The 25,770-nt window shown below is 47.4% G+C and overlaps 1 protein-coding gene across 7 annotated transcripts in view; it reads right to left on the reverse strand.

Moving 5' to 3' along the window:
* Nucleotides 1-25,770, reverse strand: part of ZBTB7C (zinc finger and BTB domain containing 7C) — a 154,785-nt gene that overhangs the window by 84,444 nt on the left and 44,571 nt on the right. For 5 of the 7 annotated variants that reach the window (XM_059873607.1, XM_059873604.1, XM_059873608.1 and 2 more), the window contains one exon: nt 10,467-10,563. In XM_059873607.1, the coding sequence (XP_059729590.1) occupies nt 10,467-10,518 (52 nt within the window). In that variant the 5' untranslated portion in view covers nt 10,519-10,563. Of the gene's footprint in view, nt 1-10,466; nt 10,564-23,849; nt 23,973-25,770 lie in introns of those variants that run through there. The other 2 variants (XM_059873609.1, XM_059873610.1) reach the window with 2 other exon arrangements.

The raw sequence follows: 25,770 nt of genomic DNA on the forward strand, positions 1-25,770 counted from the left end.
GAAGGAGCACACAGCTATGCCCGTGCCATGAGATGACCACTTGCTTTTGCAGCATGGGTTGCACTCAGGGGTTGACAAGGGAAACACTAATTAGGCTCCTAATTTTGCTTCCTACATAAATCTTTTTGCTGTTGTCACTGGGACAGAAAACCCATTTCTCTGCAGGGCACAAAGGATTTTGGCTGAAGCATAAGAAAAAGATGCATATTTCAGGTTGCCCTTCCCCAGGAGCCATAAAACTCTGCTCAGTGTCTGCAGTCTGCATGTACCCTATAAACTCTGGCTTAAAATTCTCCCTCAGCTCAAAAATTACATTATATATTTGGGGGGAAAAGTAATTTTTGCAATCAGCTGCTTGCCTTTGTGACTGACTGAAAGTGTGATCAGACAGATGCTAAAAGATACAGCAAGGGTTAAACCTTGGGAGAGGACAGGAGGACTTGGGGATGAAGTAGTTGATCAAAGGGTGGCTCAGAAGTTATTTTAAAATAAACCAGAAAGTAGAACTTCCCAGTGGTTGCCGCTGTAATTACAATGCAGACAACGGAGCCGTGGTGCTGTTAAGGTTACTGGATTTTCCTAGCAGCTGTGTTTAATTTACTTAAAACATGCAAAGCCATCAGGTCAGATCCCATTAGCAGAATCTCTCCAGAGCGCTGCAAGAGCCCGGCCAGCCCAGCAGCAGAGAAATGTTGAGGGCACAACACAAGTGTAAAATCCCCCTGGAGCAGTAAGACTCCAAGGTGGTGCACTGTCCTCCTCCCTGGCTGCAGAGAAGTTGGGTGCTCAGTCCTTCCTGCTCATCCAAAGACCTGTCCCCTGTCCCTTTACTCCCATCATAAGCCATCTTCTCCCAAGATCACCAGAAACAGAAATCCATGCAAATACCTTGACTGGCAGTGATGGAGAAGGATCTGGGATCAAGCATTTAGGGAAGTCCTTCGAATGTGTGTTTGCTACAACCAGGTTCTCTGGGTGTCCTACAACTGCACAGTGTCTCACCTGGATCCTCTACTCCCCTAGCATCCCCCTGACTTCCATGCTGCATGAGAGAGAAGACCCACATGTCCTGAGTCACACTCAGAGTCCATCTCAGAGCTTGGTGGATTCATGAGTCAGGATTCCCCCCCTGGAGCTTTGTTCACACATATATAATTCAAGACCACACAATTCATTAGGAGTTTTTCCAAAACACATATACAAAAATTACAACGTCCTTGTCAGGAAAAAAAAAAAAAAAACTTCTAGAGACACTTTTCTGTTTCATTTTTGTTGTTGTTGTTTTTTGTTCTTTTAACACTGGCTCGGCCCTCTCTCCGCCAAACAGAATATCAGGGTTTCATCCACTGTTTGTGTCCCCTGCCAGCTCAATTCTCTTTCTAAAATTAGCATCCCGAGAGATGTAATTGCTAGAACAGGAGGTGTTAGGTCACGTTTTGGTCCCTGCACATCAGGCTAAGTGCTTCTGCTGCCACCTACAACCACCTCAGAGTCTGAACCTCAAACGTGCCCTGCTCCACTGAGCCCAGCAGAGTGATGCAGCTTTAATGGGTGCTGATGCCAAAAAAAAGAGAATTGAAGACAAGGATAGATAACATACCAGAGGCCCCCATCTGCACATGAGCCCCATATATAGTCATTCCTACAGAGAATGGGCAAATAAAGTAAAATAAAATATTAGAAAATACAAGAAACGGTATTTCCCACATAACCTGTGACTGCCCCTGGATCCCTGGAAGTGTTCAAGGCCAGGCTGGGTGGGGTTTGGAGCAACCTGGCATAGTAGAAAGTGTCCCGCCTATGGCAGGGGGGTGGAATTAGGAGATCTTTAAGGTCTCTCCCATCCCAAACCATTCTGTGATTCTATGACTCTAGAATAGAACAGAATACAACAGAAGAAAGCAAAAATAAAATAAAATAAAATAAAATAAAATAAAATAAAATAAAATAAAATAAAATAAAATAAAATAAAATAAAATAAAATAAAATAAAATAAAATAAAATAAAATAAAATAAAATAAAATAAAATATAAAAAAGTCCTAAGCAAAACACCACAAACAGTAAAAAAGAAAATGTGAAGGGATGGGTTTGTTTATGGGAAATCTGAAAAAACATCTGACCAAGCTGCATGACCCTCATTGCCATCACAACCCCTCCTGAAATTAGCATCTCCTGCCACAGTGTGCAAGAACCCCAGCCTGGGCCTGGAATCCTTGGAGCAGTTTAAGATTATTCTTCCAACATAAAACTCCAACATAAACTCATCCCTCATGTCTTAGAGAGGTGTGAGACTTATTTGCATAATAAATGACAAGGCAGGAATATAGATTTGTGTCAGATCACCCTCCCTTCCCTTTGAAAGAAATCTATTTATTCTGACTGAATCGTCTCTTCTCCAAATAAATGGTGTTTGTAGTCAGTTTAGCTGGCACGATACACATTCTTTTGCATGCCTGTAATGAATTTTCACAGCCAGAGCCCTAATCCAGTCTAGTCATGGAGGGTTTATCACGACCTCTTATTTTATTTCTGCCGGTAAATGGGAATTGCTTTCCTTATCGCTATCTAGAAGCACCTGAGTGATTTTTGCTTCATATTTCCTATCCCACTGGAATTCAGGATGCAGCGTTATCTGATGCTGTACAATTGTCACTCATGTTAGCTGCCTTTTCATTTTAATTTGCCAGATTTATGGCTCTTTCCTTTTTTTTTCTTTTCCCCAGAAGATTTTACTTCAGATCTGAGTTCCTCCTTGCCCTTTTCCATCTTCCTGGTCAGATTTCTTGGGTGATCCTCAGGATGGCAGGATCAAGGCTTGTCTTGCCTTCACCTCCCTGATGCCTTTGAGTGACCTGGGATAGTGGAAGGTGTCCCTGCCATGGCAGGGAATGGAAGAGATCGGCTCTGAGGTTCCTTCCAACCCAACCCATCCTGTCATGCCTTCCCTTGGCAGAGCACAGAACTCCTGGGCTTGCCCCAGTCCATCCCACTGGGGAAACATAAAACTGTGCAGTGACAAGCAGGAATTTTCCCTGAATTTGATTCCAGACAAATCCATGAGAGCAAGGGCTTGCCAACATGATCCCTATGGCTGCTGCAAGCAGGGAGCAGGTACACAGCTCAGAGCTCCAGGAAACTGGACCTGCTGCTGCTGGAAAGGCACAAGAAGACCTGTAAATCCTGCAGATAACACTGTGATGGATCAGTAGTGGCAAGACATTAACCTTCACTCTTGAGGAGACATCCAAATGATAACACCTGTAGCCATGCCACTCCAGAGTTATCAGTCTTGTCACTGGTGAAGATAAATCTGTCTGACCTGAGCCATCATCCTACGCCACTCTGGCTTCCTGGCTCAAAATCCTCGTAGATACCAGCAGGGATCAGGAAAATCACACCTAATAATCAATTGAGAGTGTGCAACTATGCTCACATAGAAACAATTCCCTTCAGTATGTTAAAATAATTCCGCAGAGAAAGGGAAGAACACGGTAGGCTTGAAAGCTGGTCTGCAGAGAAAGTGCTTCATGTCAGTGACAACTGTGGAAGGACAGAAAACAGCTACCAAAGCCTCAAGGAGCTGTCACACACAGGAAAATGTAAGTTAATTAAAGCCACTTAAACAAATACATCTGGGACAGGGGCACGGGATGTAGGGAGGGAGAATGAAGTGATATTAAAAGCTCAGACACATGGTGAATCCCAGACAGGAGGCAAAGAAAATCTATTTGGCAGAATCCAGATGAGCCCCTTGCCCTGGAGCTGTGCCAGAGGGGGCAGTGAGAGCCCCCTCTGCCCCAGGGCTGTGGCTCAGCTTTGGGCACAGCATTGTCCCACAGCCCCACAGGGAGGCACAGGCTCAGCAGATCCACTCCTCCTCTGGCAAACAGCACCCAGGCTCCACTGATGCTCTCCTGGACCAAACAGTGACAGCTTGGAATTATAAATCCAACACCCCTTCCTAACATCTGCCCTCCTGTCCTTACCACAACATTCAGCTGAAATGAGAACCATGGGCAAAGCATCCCTCGGGCAAAGTGTAAGGATGTAAATCCACCTCAAACACACCACCAGGACCAACATCAACTCCATCTTCCCCTTCTCCTTCTCTGAGCACAGTCTCCCCTGAGCCCCCAGAGCTGATTTGCCTCCTACTGTGCTCAGAACATGACGAGCACAGGTTGCTCACACCAGCCCTGCTGACATAAAACCACAAAAAGAAAGATTTGGATAGGCTCTGTGTATTTTTTTATTGCAATCAGCTCCCAGAGAAACTTAAAATGTTGGTTCCTTATATATTCCTTTGGGCATTGATTCAGAAGTGGAAACAGAACACCTACACGAGGCTGGGTCATGATGGAGACGGTGAGCTGGCCTCTTGAGATATTCCTGCTTGGGAAGCAGGGCTGGCCAGCCTCAGCACGGGGCTAACAGGAAGGGAAACAGGAAAGCAAATCCATCTGCACACCATCAAGCCCCTGCTGCAGGATGACAGCCTGCAAGACTGCTGTCTGCAAGAGGAAGTCTTGCCATGGCATCAGCCCGACCCAGTTGGAGTGCACAGAAACACAGATGGAGTGAGGAGGATCCAGGCTTCCAAATCAGCTTAGCTTCCCACCCTCCCTTGACTGCTGGGATGGGGGTGATGCAGCAATCCCAACACCAACCCACGTGCTCCTCCAGGAAAGCCATGAAGCTGCTGGAATCTGGTGGTCTTGGCTAACAGAGAGCTGAAGGAAGGAGTTAGTGAAGGACCTGGGTCACACAGGACAAGGTCTGAGATCTCCTTCCCCCCTCAGCATATTTCCTAACTCCAAACCAGGCTTATGTACAGATCTTCTATTGCAACCCTGGGTGAGATTAACTTGTTAGAAATCCCTTGGCTCCAGGGACACCTCAAGGTGCCAGGGCCTCCAGGGGCTCCAGGAGAGCTGCACAGGCACTGGGCACAAGGCATGGAGGGACAGCAGCCAGGGAATGGCTTCCCAGGGCCAGAGGGCAGGCACAGATGGGCTATTGGGAATGAGGAATTGCTGGCTGGGAGGGTGGGCAGGCCCTGGCCCAGGGTGCCCAGAGCAGCTGTGGCTGTCCCTGGATCCCTGGCAGTGCCCAAGGCCAGGCTGGATGGGGCTTGGAGCAGCCGGGGATGGTGGAAGGTGTCCCTGCCCATGGCAGGGGTGAGGAGGAGCTTGAGGGCTTTGAGGGCCCTTCAACACAAACCATTCTGCAATTCTAGGGCTCTGCAGACAGCATTAGAGCCTTGTCTAATGCAGCCCAGAACCACAGCCCCTCTCTGCCTGAAGCTCGGGGCAGGCAGCCAAGGCCCCCCACCCATGCCACAAACCCCTTCCCTCCCCAGGGTGACTTCCTTAACACAGCCCAGCTGCCTGCCCCCACCCAACAAGGGCTGACAGATTTGTGCTGTCCCCTTAGGGTGGGGTAGGTACATTTATTTCCTCTTTGGAAAAAAAAGGAAAGAAAAAAGGAAAAAAAAAAAATGCAATTAACCTTTTCCTTTCCTCGCAACTGGCAAGAAACTTCCCTGCCACAGGAATAGTTTGAGGACTAAGATATCTGTTCCCACAGCTGCACCAATGCTATTCTGGCTTAGCTAAAATTAAAGAGCTGAAGTTGTACGTGGGCCTTCATCTTGTGTCATGAGGACCACAAGATTAGAGGGCCAGACAGTGACCTGGGAGGCCGAGGGCTATTCTCAGCTGCACCAAGGGATCCTCATGTGTGTCAGAACGTGTTTCTCCACCCCTCTTAAATAAGAATCCTGAAATGGTTTGCATTGAGGGGGCCTTAATATCCACTTCTAATGCCTTTCCAGAGCCAGGGAGACCTTCCACTATCCCAGGTTGCTCCAAGCCCCATCCAGCCTGGCTTTGGACACTTCCAGGGATCCAGGGATAGCCACAGCTGCTCTGGGCACCCTGTGCCAGGGCCTGACCACCCTCATCATAAACACTTTCTTCATCATACCAAGTCTGAATCTCCCTGCTTTTAATTTAAAACCATCAACCCTTGTAGTCTCACTACAGGCCCTACTAAAAACTCTGTCTACATCTTTCTTCTAAGTCCCCTTTAAGAAAGACCAACATATCTTGCCTGGTCACCCCCAGCACCCATCCAAATGCCATCCAGAGGTCCAACAGCACTTAAAAAAACCAGGAAAGCAGAGGACAGCCCCAACATGCCAGCCACCATCCATCCCCTCTCCCACCACGAGCAGTCCTCTGCCAACAGCTGTTCTGGCTATTGTTGGCCACATAAAGCCCAGCCCAGTGGCCCTGCTGTCAGCATGCAGCTCATTACTCTGCCAAGGGCTTAGAAACGCTTGGAATATGAAAGGTGCTCCATCAGATCAGATTCAGCTTCGTTTGCTATTACAATGCACTGCATTTCTTTTGTCTGCGACTTTTGATGATGCGCAATTGTTCCCCTCAGTCAGTATTTCGGAGTCATTAGCTGGAATTAGTAAAGTTCCCGCTGCTGGACTTTTCCAAGGCTCTGTTCTCGGGCTACAAAGAGTCGATGAGGAGTTGTCCTGCTTTCACTGAGCTGGAGGCACAGCAGGGAGCGTGCTGGGGGGAGCAGGTAGTGCTCAACTCCACTTTTCCCCTGCAGGCACCGGGAAATGCACGTGCAGGAAAGATGCTGTGGGTGGTCACAACAGGGCTGGTGCTTCCCAGCCAGCAGGGAACCTGAGACCTTTTCATTTGGTACCTCTGCTGGGACCAGAGGAAGAGTTACACCTAATTGTGTCCATATTTAGGCAGCACATCCCACAAAGTTCAGGTTTCTATCCCAGAAATCCCCCGCTTCAAATCTAAAGGCATCAGCCCTGAAGAAGTCATGTTTCTCTGGGTGAAGGAATCTCTACTTGAGGTAGAGACATCTTCCTCTGTGAAAACACCTGTATGTGCCTGACCTTGCCCTCCACTCGCTTGCTCATGTCACACCCTTCCAGCTATACCAGAAGGGCTTTAGTACCAAGACCCTTTTTCCTGAAGGGATTTATATATGGAGCAGCTGCTTCTCAGGGCAAACTGTGCCCAGACCTCACCCCCTTTATCACAAAAAATGTCTTCCCTCTATCTAGTCTGGATCTCTCCTTCTGCTGTAAAACTATTCCCTTTTGTCCAGTCCCTCCATGCCTTGTGCCCAGTGCCTGTGCAGCTCTCCTGGAGCCCCTTGAGGCCCTGGCAGGGGCACTGAGGTGTCCCTGGAGCCTCCTCTTGTGCAGGATGAACAGCCCAACCTCTCCTGCTCTGTCCTCTGATCACTTTTGCGTTTGTCTCTGATAGAGGATTCGTTCCTGTTCATGCCTGAGGAGGTCCAGCAGAAAAACAAAGTGATGAAGCAATGAAGCTCCATGGGCTGTGCCCACCTGATGTCACTGTCTGGACCCAAGGGCACAGCTCAGGTCTGGGGATCACAGCAGCTCCAACTCACACCCACCTGTGGGTGGAAATTCCAACCTAAATTCCCAGTTCCAGTCATCCCACCACCTTTTCTGGATGCCGTGTGGGTGTTTGGCCACTACAACCCTGAAACAGGACTAGGAGCAAACCAAAATTATGGGGACACCATTGTGGAGAAGAGCTCAGCACTGAACCCAGCTCCTTTAGCAGCTGATCACCTTCCACATGGGACTGTACTTCCATCCCCTAAGGATTTCCCTGAAATTCACCTCATAGATCATCCCACCCAACATTCCAACAGCATTTCCACTGGGACACAACCAAATGCAGACAATTCACACCTCTCACCTTACATTTTTTTAAAGTAACAGGCTACAATAAAGCAGCCTGCCCAGATTCCAGCCTAATCTAAAAACAACTTTATGGCTTCTAATTTTAGCACTAATCTTCCTTTGCTATGGTTGTGTGATTTCTAATTATTTTATCCCCAAGCCCTGCTTTGATGGATAGTTGTACATTTTCCAATGCCAAATGACTTGTAAAGTGCCTTTAAAAAATACGCTGATCATTTCAGGTTCATTTCCAGTTCCTACACAAATAACATCCTCATATATGGCTTCACTGCAGAAATATTATTATTATTATTATTATTATTATTATTATTATTATTATTATCATCATCATTATCATTATTATTATTATTATTAAAGCAATACAATTTGAAAAGGAGAACTCCATTCCTTAGGATGATCTCAATGTGCTCCTGCAAACACCTATTTTCTCTTAAAAGCTGATAAAGACCAAAAAAATCTGTTATTGAGATACAGATCTCTTAAGAACTTGGTGCCTTGGCTTGGCATGGCTCCCAGAACACTTTGCCTTTATCTATCCCTATTTTCAGGCTACAGCTCAGGGAAGAGCAATTGGCCACACCAAAACCTTGGGGGGGACTTTGAGAGGGGCAATGTGCAGTGGTGGCAGAGACACATTTGCCTTCATGCTCCCCTGGAGCATTTCCTACCCAAAACTGCTGAATTGAGAGCAGCAAACACCAGCCCTCAGCCAAAGACTGTTGCAGGGGTTTAGGATGAGCCTCCAGCCCACAGGCTGGTGTTCTCTCACCTTCCATGCTCACCTGAAGCAACCTCTTGACCCTCCTGATTGCTGACCTAGATCAAATCTGAAACCAGCTCTTACACAAAAATTTACTGGGCAGGGGATACTGCCTGAGGGCTGTTTCAGGATGCTGAGGCAGCTGCCTGCCTGTGGTATGTCCCAGTAGGACCTGCCACCAGCAGCCAGCACCTGAGCAGGGGACACAGGCACAGGGCTGGTGGATGTTTGTTGGGTTATTTCCTGCCCCAGGATTTATATGGAGCTACAGTTCATTGGAAAACATCCACTTGACCTGCGCCCTTTCTGTTTTAGTTATTCTCCAAGCTTTGACAGCAGCAGTTTAAACACAAAGCATATGACTTCTGGCACTGAGGGAGAACCCCATTATGACACATTCTGCGTGGATACAGAAAAGAAAAACATCCCACTGCAGCACTGATGCTGAATGTATTCCTTCTTTCTCATTCTTCATTTTCCTCTCTTTCACTTTCTGAGCCTGTTTCATGACCTGTGCATTCTCCATCCCCACTGGAAACACGATCTTAGCTCCCCAATGCAATATTCAAGGGAGGAGGACATGGGATGTGGTGTTCTAATTCCCTGCACAAAGCCGTGTTACAGAGGATTTGAAATGGAGACTGTCAAAACAGGAAACAACCCAGTCAATGTCCTCCTGCCTGAGTCCTGAAAATGTCACCACACAGGGATGGAGAAAAGCCTTCTAGTCCTGCATGGACAGAGAATGCCCTGGGAGAGGAGGCAGCAAGACCCTCTGCCCTCATGCCATTCTGATCTGAGAGCTGGGCTTGAGCCTCTGCTGAAATCAGTGTGGAGCTGGTTTTTATTGACTTGGCAAAAAACTCTGAAAATCAGGTTAAAAATTATAACCCTTTATTGACTGATACTTCTATCAACGTGGAGAATTGTGCATGGAATGTCATGTCACTCAGGAAGTCAGTCCTACAGGAAATCCTTCATCCTTAGTGCTTTGGAGTAACAACCACAGCATCCTGCTTCCTTCTTACTCCTCCTAAAACCCAACCCTGAGAACCTCACCTCTCCAGCTCGTGCTCTGTGGTTGAGCTGGCCTTGCTGAGATAAAAGCACAAATCTTGGGTCTAATCCTGCCCACACCCCCCAGGCAAAGCACCATCTTCATCTCCATGAAGATGCAGAGCAGGACAATGCCAGGCCCCAGGCTCTTCCATTTCCATCTATCCACCTTGGAGCAAGGATTTAAAGATCCTCAGAGGCACAACAGGGAGGTCAGGTCTGGAGGAGAGAATGAAGCTACTGTAAACCCAGACAAATAAGATGCTGAGTTTATTTTAAAAAGAAGGCTCCTGCAGCTGTAGGTTTTGAGCAATTCTTAAAAGCCTGATCTGAACAAGCATCCTTGCCAACAAATATTGGTATTTTAAGCCTTTGACTGCTTTTGATGGTAGCAAACACCTTTTTTTTTGATATTGACTGCATGTTTTTACAGCTCTCTGCAAGTTAACTTCAGGAGAACTTCCCAAGCACCGCAGCTGGTGACCATTACCAGAATGGTGATCCAGCAATTCCAGGATGCCTCCCTCCTGGAAATATTCAAGTTAAGACGGATGGGACTCTAAGGAACCTGGTCTAGTTGAGTATGTCCCATTACAAGTGGCTTGGATGTAATGGTCTTTAGTGTTTCTGCAACACAAACTATTCTATGATTGCCCCTCTGGAAGCAAGGCTGGTATTTTCCTTCATATTTGAGGGATCAGTGGTTTTATTGTAGTGCCCAGCCACTGATCTAGAGTGACAAACTTCAGCAGGAAAAAAAAATCCACAGGTTCATGGGACAAACAACTAGAAATGTCATTTCAGATGGTCTGTATAGCCCAGAACAGCAAATTTCCCCCATCATCCAGGCAAAGAGTTAGAATAATTACCTAGAGCCTGATCCTGAAAGGTGCTGAGTGCTGTCAAGTGGTCTCCGCTCATAGAGTTCAGTATCTCAGGGGCTCTCAGCAGGGTCAGTCTTGGAGCCTGGGCAAAACAAGATAGGTTGGTGTTAGTCCAGCTATTTGTAAATAAACCTGCACAACCTAAAAAAAAAAACTCAAAATCATCCAGCTCCACAAGCCAGGCACATTTTCCTGCATGGGGAAATTAACTCATGAGTCAGAGAGATGCTGTCCAACCCACAGGCCTTCTCTGCTGATCAGGATGGATGTCTGCAGCACACAGGAGAGAAATTACACCAGGATGTGTCCACAGAGCCTCAACCCACATCCAGGAATACCCACACCACATTCCTCAGGAGCGCTGTGTCACCCAAGCCATCGCACCTGGACACATCACCTTGCCACACCATGCCAGGGCTCACACACCTTCCTGGCAGGAGACAAACCCCGGGGCTGCCTCGCCAAGCCTACAGGCAGCAGCAAACCTGGAGGTAAGAGAGGTTAGCTGGGTTTCCAGCGAGGAGGACGAGGAACATTCCCCTCCCCGTGCTCCCCAGCCGTGCCAAGGGCAGGGTGAAGGGAGGGAAGGGGATGGCGGGGACGGGATGACGGAATCCTCCTCCACGCAGCCCTTTGTTTTGGGAGCTCCCCTGGGATGCTCGGCTCAGGGTGGCCAAGTCCTCCTTCTTCCCCTACAAGGGGAACGGATGAGGGGAGGAAAACAATGCTCTCTCTCCCCTCAGCTGCCTAATGGAAGAACAAAAGCACAGAGATGCCTTCCAAAATTGTCTTTTGAGGAACAGACCATCGAGCCTGAAGGCACAGTATTTCTGATGTATTTGTTTTTGAACTCCAGCCTGGCAGCATCTTTCTCTCCTTCCTCCGGGCTCTTTGCAGGACCTGCCCAAAGCCACTGGGGTCATGCAGGGCTTGCACAGACCTCAAATCCCATCAGGAATTTAACAGCCAGCACCTGGTAGAGGTGACAAAACCAAAGGTTCCTTCACAACAAACACACCTGAGCCATGCAGCAGAAGGGGCAAGACCAGGTTGGAACAACCCAGTCAGGTGGAAGGTGCCCCTGCTCATGGCAGGAGGTGGCATTGGATGGTTGAGAGGAGCCTTTCAGCCCAAACCATTCTCTGGTTCTATGACAGCCCTGTTTCAGCAGGATGCATTTGACAGGAAGGGTCTGCCCCAGCCTGATCCCACTGAAAACTGGGACCAAACCCCACTTAAGACAAAACCAGTAGAAAAAGCACCTTTGATTGTTGAGCAGAGATGGCTGCTAGGGAGCAGAAGGGGATTTCTGCTGTGCTGATTGCTCATGGAAAGTCCCTGACTGGCCCGCAACCGTGGAAAAAAGGGAAAATAGAACTTTAATACCAAGTTGGTGGCAGGCTGTCTATTTTTCTCTCCTGTGACTAGTTACCATGGATAGATTTCTGAGGTCGACCACACAATTGTTCACTGCACCGCTCCTATTAAACAGAGGATGAGCAAATCATCCCATTTGTAACGTACTTTAATTTCCAGAAATTCTTTGTTCATTTGTTTGCTTAAATTATTTCTCTCATTTGAAGAAACAATGCAGTCTTACGAAGCGAGGGCCCAAATCTCCCGAGTCACCCTGCTGTGGTTCATTACTTCCACACTAGTTAACAAGGCCAGTAATTTCCCTAAGGTTTAATAGAAAATCCTCTTTCCAGAATGCAGAGAGACAGGACATTTTAACAAACTCACTGTATCTCGGTTATGTCATAGGTGAGGGATATCCTGAACGAGGCACAGGCCCTCCTATGGGTTAGCATAAAAAAGCAGGTAGCCTAAATGGAGCTTTTTTCATCCCAAATTACTCCCTCAACTGGAGAAGGGGACCAGGGGCCCCACGTGCCTTGCTCAGAGCATTAGCTGCAGCTCCACTGGCAATGGGTTCCTGAAGCATCCCAGTCCTCATCCCGAAATAAAGAGTGCTTGAAGTAGATGACCCTGGAGAGGCAGATCCAAGATGTACCTGGGACGGGTACATCTGGGGTGGGTGTGGTGGAAGAGGTGGGCCTACAGCCCATTTCATTAATGATATGGATAGCAGAGCACATGAAATACCAGCCTATTGGTATTAGGTAAACTGCCCTTCTCCCTGGCTTGGCCAACCCATTTCCGTGACCAAATCAATAGGAAAAAACCTGAAAGCTGAAGTAAATACAGGGAAAGAGCTTGTGAAAAAAAGGCAAATCCATAAAACATATATACATATATAGGCATAGCAGAATAATTTGGGTTGGAAGGGGCCTTTAAACTAAAAAAAAAATAAACTGAAGTATTTTATCTGTATATATATGTGTGTGTAAAACAGCCGAGTAAATCTCTATTGAGATGCACACGCAGGTGAAAAGCTGGCAGTGCTGCCTTCAGTCACGAGGGTATTTACTCCACAACAGCCTCTGCAGCTCCTTAATATTATTTATACAAACAGGATTTGTCAAGCAACAACTACAGATGTTTGCAGTGAGTCTTCCTGCTTATCCACTGATAATACCGTGTGCCTGGGACAGCTGAACAAATCCTGCCACGTAAATAATAAATACACGTCTGAATTAATGAGAAAGAGGCGGTGAGGAATCTGGAGATTCCCACAGACTCCCTGCCTCAAGGAAGGAAACAAGAAAATGCCCTAACCTAAGCAGGGGTGAGTCTGGCATACCCACAGATCACAGGGAGATCACAGGAGCTGTTTGCAGATCACTTACGGAGCATGAATAATTCAGGCAGAAGCGGCTGGGAGTATGAGAACAGATAGATGGGAGCTCACTGCCGCTGCTTTGGCAGGTTTTATTTTATCCAGCAAGGCAAGGAAACCACGAGACCCAGCAAAAAATCCTCTGCCTAGCTTTGCCAGTGTCGTGGCTTCACGACAATCTCGTGATACATGGCATTTTACAGCTGATGGTGAACGCCATCTCTCTTTCTCCTTGAGGCATTTTTGTAATTATCTGGCTGGACAGGTATGACAAAACAATGCTTATTTAAAATAAAATGCCCTTAGTACCAACCTGCACTCTACTGCATAATTACACAGCTCACAGAATGGTGTGGGTTGGAAGGGCCATGGGCAGGGACACCTTCCACTGTCCCAGGCTGATCCAAGCCCCATCCAGCCTGGCCTTGGGCACTGCCAGGGATCCAGGGACAGCCACAGCTGCTCTGGGCACCCTGGGCCAGGGCCTGCCCACCCTCCCAGCCAGCAATTCCTCATTCCCAATATCCCATCTGTCCCTGCCCTCTGGCCCTGGGAAGCCATTTCCTGGCTGCTGTCCCTCCATGCCTTGTGCCCAGTGCCTGTGCAGCTCTCCTGGAGCCCCTGGAGGCCCTGGCAGGGGCTCTGAGGTGTCCCTGGAGCTCTCTCTTGTGCAGGCTCTGAGCAGCCCCAGCTGTGCCAGGCTGGCTCCAGAGCAGAGGGGCTCCAGCCCTGGCAGCATCTCCGTGCCCTCCTCTGGAGTTCAGCTCTGAAGGAGAAGGATTGAAAAAAGGAAAAACAGAAAAAAGTGGGGGGAAGAAAAAGAAGGGCTAAGGGGTATTCCCTAATCCTTACTCCAGAAGGAGAACATAAACAGGGTTGCTCCTGTTGGGATATATTAATAGTCCACACCAAACACATTAGCAAGAGGATGGGAAGCAAGGAAGCAAATGAAAAAAGAAGAAAAATTAAAAAGACACATAAGGAAAGGCAGAAGTGATAAAGAAAGATGATGGGAGTTAAACACTGCTTCAGTGCAACCTGCAGAAATCCAAAATTCATCCTGCTGAAAGGACACTGCAGTTTGTTTCGTGCCAAAGGGAAGAGCCTTGTTGTCAAGAACAGAAGGGCAGCTGTCCCACACAGGGTCAGAAATGGGAACCCAGCACAGTGACCACCAGTGAGCCTGGGGACACTTCACCCAAGAGAGCCAGAGGGGCCAAGGAGGGATTTGACAGAGACCACCCTGCCTTAGCAGGACTTCTGAATGTCCCCATTGGCAAGACATGCTCCAGTGCCAGTGATGTGCTCTGAGACTGGGAAACCCTCTGGGAATTCCTGTACTGTACCTACCTGTGCACGGCCCTGCTTCAATGCACCCCTCTGCCCTACTGCCAGCACTGGATTTGGCCCCAGAACTGCACACCAAGCTCTTCCCCAGCCCAACTGCTGTGCCTGTACACTGCACCACAGTCCCCTCACACAAAAACCTATTTCGTGTTATTGCACAAAATAGATCTGACTGAAGACTCGCAGCAAAAGACATTCACCCAAGATCAAAACACAAAAATCCCAGTAAATCTGGCTCTCAGTGTGAACCACATGAGAAGCAGCCAGGCAGTCCCAGTTCAGGAGTGAAACTTGGTGCTACCAGCTAACAAATTTACACCTTAAATTTTCCTTCAACGTAATATTGTCTCTCTCCATGCTTTCTTCCATTCTTGAACTACTTAAACTTAATATTCTTAATTAAAAACTGAATTTAAACATAATTCAGCACCACTGCCAGTAGCATCTTTGGCTTAGAAAGCTCAGCTTGAAAATGCCATCTCTATGGTGTGTCTATGACACAGGCTCTAGTGCCCACATCAAGAAAATTTCACTTCAGTTCTTTAGCATAAACTGACTATATCTGGTAGGAAACCTGTTTCTAGCCTTTATAGACTGAGCACAGGCCACATCTCTGCATTGCCCCAAAATAATTACTTGGCCACACACCTCACTGGATCCTCAGGGCTTTGGGTTCTCCACCCTCGTGTTTACATTCCATGCAGAAAAATTAACTAATTAATATACGTCTGACAGATGTTCTTTGAAAGAGATATCATGCCTTCAAAACACAAGATGATGAAAGGAGCAATCGAGTAGATTAGACTGACCAGAAAAGCAAGGATTGTAGCATGACAGTGGAAAGCACAGCTTTAAGTCTTTCTCTTGATATTTATATGGTTTTATTTGCATATCAAACTATATGCCAATTAGTTGTATATAAATCCATGATGAAATTATGCCGTGCAGCTCTCCAAAGTGAAGAAAAGCCAGGGCTGGGCTGCATAATCACCCTTAACTCTGGCCCTGCAGGTGTTCCCACTCCAGCTCACTCCTAATGACCGTGTACTCCCAGTAACACAACCGTACAACGGGAATCTCCTGCAATCACACACATGTATATGCAACATTTCCATACATTGTAAGCTGTGTCTTCTTTCATTCTCCTCCAGCCAGTTACTCCTGGAGAAAAGAAGTCTGAGAGGAGACAGACCTTCTCCCTCCCCACAGCTCCCTGACAGGAGGGTGCAGCCAGGGCGGGACTGGGCTCTGCTCCCAGGGTCAGGATGAGAGGGAAAGCCTCCAACTCCACCAGGGCAGGTTTACATGGGATACTGGGGAAAATTTCTTAGTGAAAAGTGTTGCCCAGCCCTGACACAGGCTGCTCATGGCACTGGTGGAGTCCCCATCCCTGGAGGGGATATTCGAGACACAGGTTAGTGGTGGCCTTGGCAGAGCTGGGGGAATGGTTGGACTCAATGATCTTTTTCCCATTTTAAAGGATTCTGTGATTCCATGATCTGCCTGCTGCCCCTTGTCTCACACTGCAGGGCAAGTTTTGCCTCTGTTGAGGCTTTGTGTAACCCTGTAGGAAAGCAGGGATCCTGCCTGAAGAGCTGTAGGCAACCCTGGATGGAAACAATGCCAGAGATGTATGCTCTATTTTTAAATATCAACTGGAACCTGGGGGTGCAGCAGCCTGGTCCTGGAGCACCACTTAGCCAATTGTGCCCTGGAAGGGGTGTGCACATGCAGTCAAACTGGCTGCCTTAACAAGGTCTTTGTGCTCTGCCAGGTATCTGCAGAAGGCATCATGCAAAGCTGGAGCCTGCGGGCCCATCTGCAGTCACAGCTCACACCAGCCAGCACTGTCTGTAAATCAGGCCATCCACCCTGCCCATGCAGGCAGGGAAAGGCCTGGGAGAAGGGATTTTGGACACCTTGCACTATCCCAGGTTGCTCCAAGCCTTGTCCAGCCTAACCTTGGACACTTCCAGGGATGGGGCACCCACCACTTCTCTGGGCAGCCTGTGCCAGGGCCTCACCATCCTCACAGTAAAAAATGTCTTCCTTACATCTAGTCTGAATTCCTACATTCTAGTCATTCCCTTCTTCCGTTTAAAACCATCACCCTTTGTTCAATCTACTAAAAACTCTTTTTTTTTTTTTTCTTGTATGCCTGCTTTAAGTATTGAAAGGCCACAATAAGGTCACTCAAGAGACCTTAGAGCCTTCTCTTCTCCAGGCTGAACAATCCCAGCTCTCCCAGACTGTCTGCACAGGAGAGGTGCACCAGCCCTATCAATGAGCCTGAATTGATTGGGACCATATTTTTGGGCTCAACTGCAGTAGCAAGTTTGACTAATTTGAGTGACCAGGCACATATTCAGACATAAAACATTAATATGGGAACAAATCAAACGCAGTCTGGCTGGGCTCCCACTTTGAATTCATTACATACATTGAAAAAGAAAAAATAATAAAAAAATAATAATCATTAAAAAAAGTTTTTCTCTTTTCTAGAATGTATGAAAAGGTATAAATTCCTGACTGACTGCAGCACCTGGGCTGGCTGTGCTGGTAATTGGAACCAGTGTGCTTTGCTTCCCGGGCGTCCCATTCACAAGGGAGAGAAGGAAACATTCAATTTTTCAATAGGAAATTTCATCGCTGGAAAACAATCCACCTTCCCTGACTCCAAGGAAGAGCCCAAGGGTGAGTTCTCTCCTCGACCGCAGCTTCAGCTTTACTGCCAGCCCTGGCCAGAGCTGAGTGCTCACACCATCCCAAGCCCATGAGACTGCCTTCAACACTTCCAGCTCTTTTTGGTTTTTTTCCCTTCTTCAAACACATTGTTTTTCTTTTCCTTTGGGATTGCTCAGAGGTCCAGTTTGCAACTTCTCTTTCCACAACCAAATGGGCTAAAACAAGCCTGGATTTTGTCATGACAGTTTTCCTTAGATTTTTAGCTTTCCACCCAACTGCAGATTTGGGACTTCGTGGAAAGCACCCACGGTGCAGCCGTGGGCCATGCTAACATCAAGGGGATATTTGTGGGACATTTGTGAGGCAGAGCACACTTTAAGTGGGTTTTTTTAATGAACCTAGGACCCCCAAGCCATATGGGACTGAGCAAAAATCATGTTACACCAGCTTTTCTTTAATATCATTTTTGAACTCGTTTTTCATTCCTAAAGCTGCTGTCTTAGCACAGAGTGGAATAAGGCTTCGAGGCCACAAAAACCCATCAGACACTCCAGCAGGACTCAAGAAAGCCAAGCAGCAGGCAAACGGTCTGAGCAGAGTGGAGGCAGATTAAGTGTAGCACCAGTCAACAAAAAACCAATAAAAATAAAAATAAAAATTAAAAAAAAAAAAAAAAACAACAAAAAAAAAAACACCAACCCTGACAATGGTCCCTGTAAGAATTAAGTTTCAGGATAAATAGACTCAGAAGAAACCATCCTGTGCTTCTGCATGCACAGCTCAAATTTAAAAATCAAAGTTACTTCTCCTTGCAACACTTACTTGGAAACATCTTTTTCTTCTCATTATTTATGTTCCCACCATAATAGCTAATTTATGCACTTGAAGAAAAGCTGAATTATTAGTCTTCTTCACCTGCTTTCTGAGCCATCCCTGACTCCCTCCATCTTGGTACCTTTCACATCCAGGACCAAGAGGGCTGAGCAAGAAAGGTATAACAGGCAGTGCATGGAGGAGCTCCTCAAAATCACACCAAGCTCCATCTTCACACCTTTACTCCCCCTAAAATCTCTGGAAGAGGGTTGTCACAGAGCCATTCTTGACCAATGAAGACAAACAGCTTTCTAATACCCAGTGCAGCACTGTTAGAGTACTTTTAGCTGCCTTGAATTGATCCCTTGACAAGGGGAATTTGTGAAGCAGAAATTTGGAAACAAATTTTTGAATCAGAGTCCCTCAGACTGGGAGGGTAGACATGGAGCAAGACCTGATGATGAGCATGGCTGAGGGCAGCAGCACAAGTAAGATGAGTAAAACCTAGCACAAAATCCGTATGGAATCACATGGAATGCTGGATGTTTTGAGATATTTCATGCAATGGAGGCACTTGCTGTTTCTCCACTTCAATAAAAGACGAGGAGTAAGAAACCATGGTAAAGATTCCTCAATCTATGCTGAGTTAGGCATGGGATGCCTTACACTGCCCCAAGGAAATCATAAAGTCTGCAGCATCCAAGTACTGAAAGAGCCCTCAAGAAGCCTCCTGGTTCACCCCCAGCCCCAAGCAGGCATCCCTGAAGAGACGTAAGATTGTAGGACTGCCAAAGTTCAGGACTGCCAAAGATGGATCCACAGCACTGACAGGACCCTGCAGTTTCACCTTTCACCTCTTCTTTAGTGGACCTTGTATCAGTATAAAGACCTTTCACTGGATCCTGCCAATGCTTAAAAAAGCCTAGAAAATCTGGCAACACTTACCTCTGCTGGATTTCATCCTGGCCATGACATACAAGGCTTGGACCCTCCTGCTGGACACAGACTCCGAGTCCTAACCTAGACCTGAAGACCAGATCTCACTGTTCTCATTCAGCTCCAAGGATCACTCTAAACCCCAACAACTTCTGGGGCAAATTAAATGCATCTATTTTTGTAAGCCAGGATCACTTTTGTTGAGCTGCCACTGAAGCTTTTCTAAGAAGTCATTAACCATGATTGGCAAAACACAATTCCATCTCGCTCCTCTCCTGCCTCTTCAAAGGGAGGATGGCAGCACTTGAGCCACTGCCTCACTGATTGTCCTACTGTTCCACAAAGTGGTTCCTCTCCAGCAAATTGAACACTGAGAGCCATCACAGAGCCCCAGACAAAGGGCCCAGTGACTGTTTCTGGGATTATTAGAGGGAAGCAGAAAGAAGCCTATTACAGGGTCTTTGTGGCACTTAATGTTGACAGCTGAAAATAATGGATAGGACAAAACAGAGCAAAGATGATTTAAATTAGGCAACTCTTGGGAAATGGTGCTCAAGCAGGCTTCCAAAGGAGAACTTCCATTTCTAAGCACTGCTAACCCCCAAGTGGGTGTGCATTGCCCCTCTGCAGCCCATACACACACACAGACACAGCCCTTTTCAGGCACTCTGCAGAGCTTTTGCTCAGTTTGCCAGTGGCCACTGCACCCTCCCCATCAGGGTATGGAAAAGGTGTACAAAAGAGCAGCATCAGCCACAGCTCATCAATCCTTCAACAAAAACAGCCTTTAATTCCTACCCACTGCCACAAGTTCAGGGACCTGTAAGGAGGGATTTGCACATCCACACTCCAGCAATTGTTACACAGCTTCTCCAAAACCACCTGGAGGACAGCAGATTCACTCCTGCTCCAGGGGTCTGGTGCAGATGGAATGACAAAGGCTCAGACAAAGGTCTAGTGCCACCTCATGCCAGTCCCAGCTCCGTGTGGGGCTCATTGTAAGTAACAGGCACCTGCCACCTGTACACATAATCTCTCCAGAGGACAGCAATCAGAGAACCACAGAATCATCTCGGCTGAAAAAGAGCTCCAAGATCATAGAGTCCAAGCTGCGCCTGACCCCCACATTGTCACCAGCCCAGAGCACAGAGTGCCCTGTCCAGGCCTTCCTTGGACACCTCCAGGGATGGGGACTCCAACACCTCCCTGAGAAGCCTCTTCCAATTTTTTAACCACCTCTTGTGTGAAAAAAATTCCTCATGTCCAACCTGAACATTCCCTGGGGCAGTCTATGTCCTCTCCTCCTGTCCCTGTTCCCTGGGAACAGAGCCCCAGCTGTCCCCTCCTGTCAGGAGCTGTGCAGAGCCACAAGGTCCCCCCTGAGCCTCCTTTTCTCCAGGCTGAGCCCCCCCAGCTCCTTCAGCCTCTCCCCACAGGACTTTCCCTCAATGCCCAAGCCATTCTCAGTTTGGACAGGAAAGCACAAGAGGGGTGGAGAAACACGCTGCACATGGTGAATTTGTTGGCTCCCTGGGCTCTATAGATTCGTTTATGCTGTGACAGCAGTCTGTCTTTCCAGGGTCAGCACTTGGGTTTTATGACCTGAAACACCACCAAAAGCAGCTCCTGAACATCTGAGGATGCAGCCCAGCCAGCCCTGCCCTCATCCTGCAGTGCACAGAAGACTTTTGAAAACGGGTCCCTGTGCAAGGAGCCCTCTGAAAGCACCTTCACAATCATGGGGCTTCACACCTTTCTGGTACCCACAGGTGTAAACCAGGAGACACAAAGCTGCTGTCCTGTTTGGCCACCAAAGCCCTGTCACCCCAGCAGCAACTGGAGGGTGACAGTGGGACTGATCCTGGCAACAGACACCCCTGGGACCTGAAGGGAGGAGCCTTCAAAATTGCTCCTGGGGCTCCCACAGCACCAGCCCTCTGCTGGGATGCTCTGGGGTCTCCCTTCTGCAAAAGCTGCCACTGCAGTGCAAGGGGAAGAGAGCTCTGGCATGGGATAAGGGTTGTGGATAGTCAGAGCTGGGAATGTTGCTCTGGATTTCTGCAGCATCTGGATCCTGCAGCAGCACCAGCATGTGGCAGTGGTTGTGACAGAGGTCGAGTAGGAAGAATGAGAGAAGGAAGGAGAGAAAAGAATGAGAGAAAGGCAGGAGAAGGAGAGGAAGGAGGGGGAGAGGGGAAGAAAGGAGGGGAAAGAAGGAAAAGGTGGAGGGGAAGGAAGGGGTGGAGAAGGCAGAAGGCAGAAGATGAGAAGGAGAAAAAGAAGAGGAGGAGAAGGAAAGGAAGCACCAAAAGAGAGGAAGCAGAGAAGGACGAGGAGAAGGAGAGGAAGATGAAGGGAGAGGAAGAGAAGGAAGGAAGCGGTCTTTGAATTCATCACTGAACTTTGCCAGAATCCCCTGAATCCATCTGACAAAAAACGAGGCCACAGCAGTGTTTTCCTCCCAGACAGTCAGCAAAGCAGCTCACCTCCTGTCTCCTGCTTGGCACAGATAACCGGCATGGAAAACCCCGGAGAGGAGAAGCACAGACACATTACAGCAGAGAGACACTGCAGAAACACCAACCAGACACTCTCCAACTGCAGTGTGCCAGGCAGCACGGGAGGGAAAAAGCTACCTGCCCCCATGGACATGCCAGTCTCTTCCTTTCAATCCCTTTTGTGAAAAAGGTGACTCAGGAAAATGGGAAAGGAAGCCAGGGGTGGTGTGAAAGTGGAACAAGACACCATCTGTTCTCAAGCCTCGCAGCTGGAAAGGGCATAACCTGCCCTTGGCGTGGCTGCAGGGGACACTCTGGCCCAGAGAGGACTTGTGGGAGAGGACAAAGCTGCCTGCTGGGTATTCCTGTGCTGGGATTCACCCAACACACACAGACACCCCATCACTGAGCTGGAGCACCAGAGGCTTCACCCTGCTCCCATCCCTGCCCATGAACCCCCATGCAATGCCAGATCTGGAAATATATGCTATGGGTATTCACTGTACACTGCTCAAAAAGACCAGCCACAGGTCAAGACGTGGGCATGAACCACCTCTGAAAGGCATATCAAAAGGTGAATGTGCTTGTGATACTGTAGTGGGGAAATCCTTATTTGCAATCCTCATCTATTTCTTACAGTGTTACATCTATTTCTTACAGTACCACAGTCCTCACTGTGGATTTGGAGTTGTACTTCAAGAGCTGATGTTTACGAAGCTCAGATGGAAAGGTGAGCAAGCCCTCAGTTCGACTTGTGCTCCACTGGAAAGAATGAAAGGGAAAGAACAGAGAAAATAAGATAAATTTTAAAAAAATAGGAAGTAAAATAAAGGAAAAATAGAAAAAAAAAACAGGAGAGAAAGAGAGAAAGAGAGAAGGAGGGGAAGAGGGAAAGAAAAAGAGAAAGAGAGAGAAAGAAGAAAGAGAGAGAAAGAGAAAGAAGAAAGAGAGAGAAAGAGAGAGAAAGAGAGAGAGAAAGAGAAAGAGAAAGAGAAAGAGAAAGAGAGAGAGAAAGAAAGAGAGAAAGAAAGAGAGAAAGAAAGAGAGAAAGATAGAAAGAGAGAAAGAAGAGAAAGAGAGAAAGGAAAGAAAGAAAGAGAGGAAGGAAGGAAGGAAGGAGAAAGAGAGGAAGGAAGGAAGGAAGGAGAAAGAGAGGAAGGAGAAAAGAAAGAAAGAAAGAAAGAAAGAAAGAAAGAAAGAAAGAAAGAAAGAAAGAAAGAAAGAAAGAAAGAAAGAAAGAAAGAAAGAAAGGAAAAGAGAAATAAAGGGAAACAAAAAGTGGGAAGAAAAGGGGAAAAGAAAAGGGGTAAAAGAAAAGGGGAGACAAGAAAAGGGGGAAAGAAAGTGGGGGAAAGGAAGGGGAGAAAAAACAGGGACGAGAAAACAAAGAGGGGAAGAGAAAGGGAAAGCAAAAAGTAAAGAAAAAAGAGAGAGGTTAAAAAAAGAAAAAAAAATTTAAAAAAAGGCAGCAAGCAAGAAAACCTAGGGAATGGATACTTTCCCAACACCAAAAGAACAACCTCAAGTCACTTCTTTTAAAAGTCCGAGCCCTTCCTAATAAGATGCCCAACAGGCTGTGAATTATCCAGCCATAAAACTTCCACTTGCATGTGACATTTGCTGGTAGGAATAAATCAGGGCAAAGAAAAGAGGAGCCACTTTGGAGTTCAATGAGTATTATCCTAATTCTAAACGTATTAGCAGCGCTCTGAAAGCAGGACATTGTCATCCAGACAGACGGACAATGTTCATAACCAATGGTAATTTGTAGGACGCATAATTTGCTACTACCAAAATAGCACAGCATGTGGGGTTTTTTGCCCTTTTTAGTCTATAGCTGTGTCGTTTCTTTTGGCTTGTTGAAAGAAATCTGCTCTGCACACGCGGAGCAAGAGCTCAGACCTTCAGCAGCTCATAGAAAACAGGTGGCCAGGCATCAGGGGAAATACAGCCTTTTGGAAAAAGCTAATAAAATAAGCAGATGATTATAGAAAATGGAGATGAAACTGGCTTCTCTTTCCCAAACAGAAAGTCAGAGAAAAATAAGTTTAAACTAAGAAAATGCTGACTGAAAACACACCCTGCCGCCACCTCTCTGAGTTTTAACAACACCAACAGAGCTTTCACCTAAAATAAAACCAAAAAAATTAGGAAAATAATAATCATCCCCTCAGGGCTGACCATCCCCAAGCCACAAAGCTCAGCTTCCCCCAGGCTAACCTGGCTGTTGGCTTAACACCAAGCAGGCTGGGGGCTCGGGAAAGTCAGGTTAAAACAGTAAATTGCTGTCTTAAGACTTCATCCCTGCCATCCTCATCTCCCCATCAGACAACAGCACGCAGCACTTACATGAAAGTTGAAATTTGGTCAAGTCCCAATCCTTTAACTTTCCATGGGGAGAGTGTTAGGAGGTACCTCTCCTGCACGCTCCAGGACCACTCGCTTAAACTGTCGGTTATTTCGTGGTGGAGATTCACCCAAAAAAAAAAAAAAAAAAAAAAAAAGGAGAAGGGAAAAAATAAAGCAAAAACCCACCCCAGAAAAATAAATGCCTGTATCCCTAACAGAGCAGCAGGGTGGAGCCAGCACACCCTTATATTTAGCTGCAGGCAAAGCCTTAAAGTTGTAGTGCATTTATTTTCCATCAAGCACATCCATGTACAAGATAAAAACTCCCCAAACTCCTGCTATTTGCCCCATTCTGTCTTTCATGGGGCACACTGGGACTGTTATCCCTGTTTTATTTTTATTTTCTGAACTCAGTAGCCTTGGGATGTATCAGAGATTTCAACAAGCTCAGCTGAAGTTACCTCAAGCTCAAGTAAGCGCAGTTTCCCACAACCCTGGGAAAATAAATTACCAATTTATTTTTTTTTCTTTCCTTACAGTGGAAAAAGGTAGTTACCAGGCATAAATCAGACCTCATATTTAGAAAATGCTCCACGGGCCGAGCAAAGGCTGCAAATCCATCCCATCTCTACCTGCCCCAGCAGAGCAAGCCTGGGTGGCAGCCAAGGTCAAAGCCCATCTGCAGAGGGCACAATTTGCCGGGACATCCAACACAAACAGACACGGGGGAAGAAGGGAAAAAACCAGGATCTGCTCCCAAGCCCTGCCGAGGCCACATCCAGTCCCGCTTGGCCCTGCAGCTCCCTTTCATACCCTGCCAGCCCCCCGGGCGCTCCGGCAGATGCCGTGCGTGGAGCTGCAGCCTCCTCTGCCAAGGCTGGGGGACGGCAGAAGGCTGGGCCAGCTCGTAAAGAAAAACGAGCATCTGCACTTTGCCACTCGCACAGCTGCACCCTGACAGCAGGGCCTGGAGACGGGGCTGTCTGCGCTGGGGGAAAGGGAAATGAGTCCATCACGCTACTGCAGGAGCTGCCACTGACCTTCCAGGGAGCCTTCCTCGAGCTTCAGGGAATGAACTGAGAGGACTGAATAGGAAATTTCGTCTTTCTCAGCGTTTTCCTTTAAACTGTCCAGCAAAGCTGAACGAGAGGAGCATCTGAAAACCCTCAAGAGGAGAAATCAGTCATTCGTTTTCCAAGCAAGTGCCTACAGAACTTGTTTGGAGAGTCATCTCCTCATTTTCTCTTTATTCCATCAGAAGGGTTGCTCCCCCCAGCAATCCTAACCTCTGAGAGGAGGAAAATCCACAACCCACTCCATGAGGGTCTCCACATGATCCAAATGGGAACCACCACTGGGTCTTGCCTTGGACTACAACATGAAAGCATCCACCAAGCCCACGCTCTCCCATGAAATCCTGCCTCCACTTCCAGCAGTGCTCCCTGTCACTGATGCTTCAGCAGGATCAACTCCAAAGCCTGTTTTTATCATGTAACTTAAGAAAATCTGGAAAATATTTCTCCTCAGACACTCAGTGAACAGGGATTGCCATCCTTCCCACCCCTCTCCCTGGGGGACAGGGAGGTGCCCTGAATAAAGGCAAGATGCTGTTGTGGCTTTGCCCCCAACAGCATCAATCCCTACATGAGATGAGTAGGTAGGAGTGAAAACCCATTTTTCCTATCCATCTGACATTTCAAACTGAGAGGCCATCTGGGATCTTTTCTCCTCCTGCACTCTGTAACAGGAGCTGACATTTATCCAGTGGCAAAGAAGGAGCATCACCATGGACTTAACAGCATCAGATCAGCCTCTGGAATTCTGCTGCCCAACCCATCCTCAGGAACAGGCTGCCCAGAGAAATGGTTCATACCCCACACTGGGAACACTCAAAGCCAGGCTGGATGGGCATTTGATGTTG

This window comes from Haemorhous mexicanus, chromosome Z (genome assembly GCF_027477595.1).
Source record: "Haemorhous mexicanus isolate bHaeMex1 chromosome Z, bHaeMex1.pri, whole genome shotgun sequence".
NCBI lineage: Eukaryota > Metazoa > Chordata > Aves > Passeriformes > Fringillidae > Haemorhous > Haemorhous mexicanus.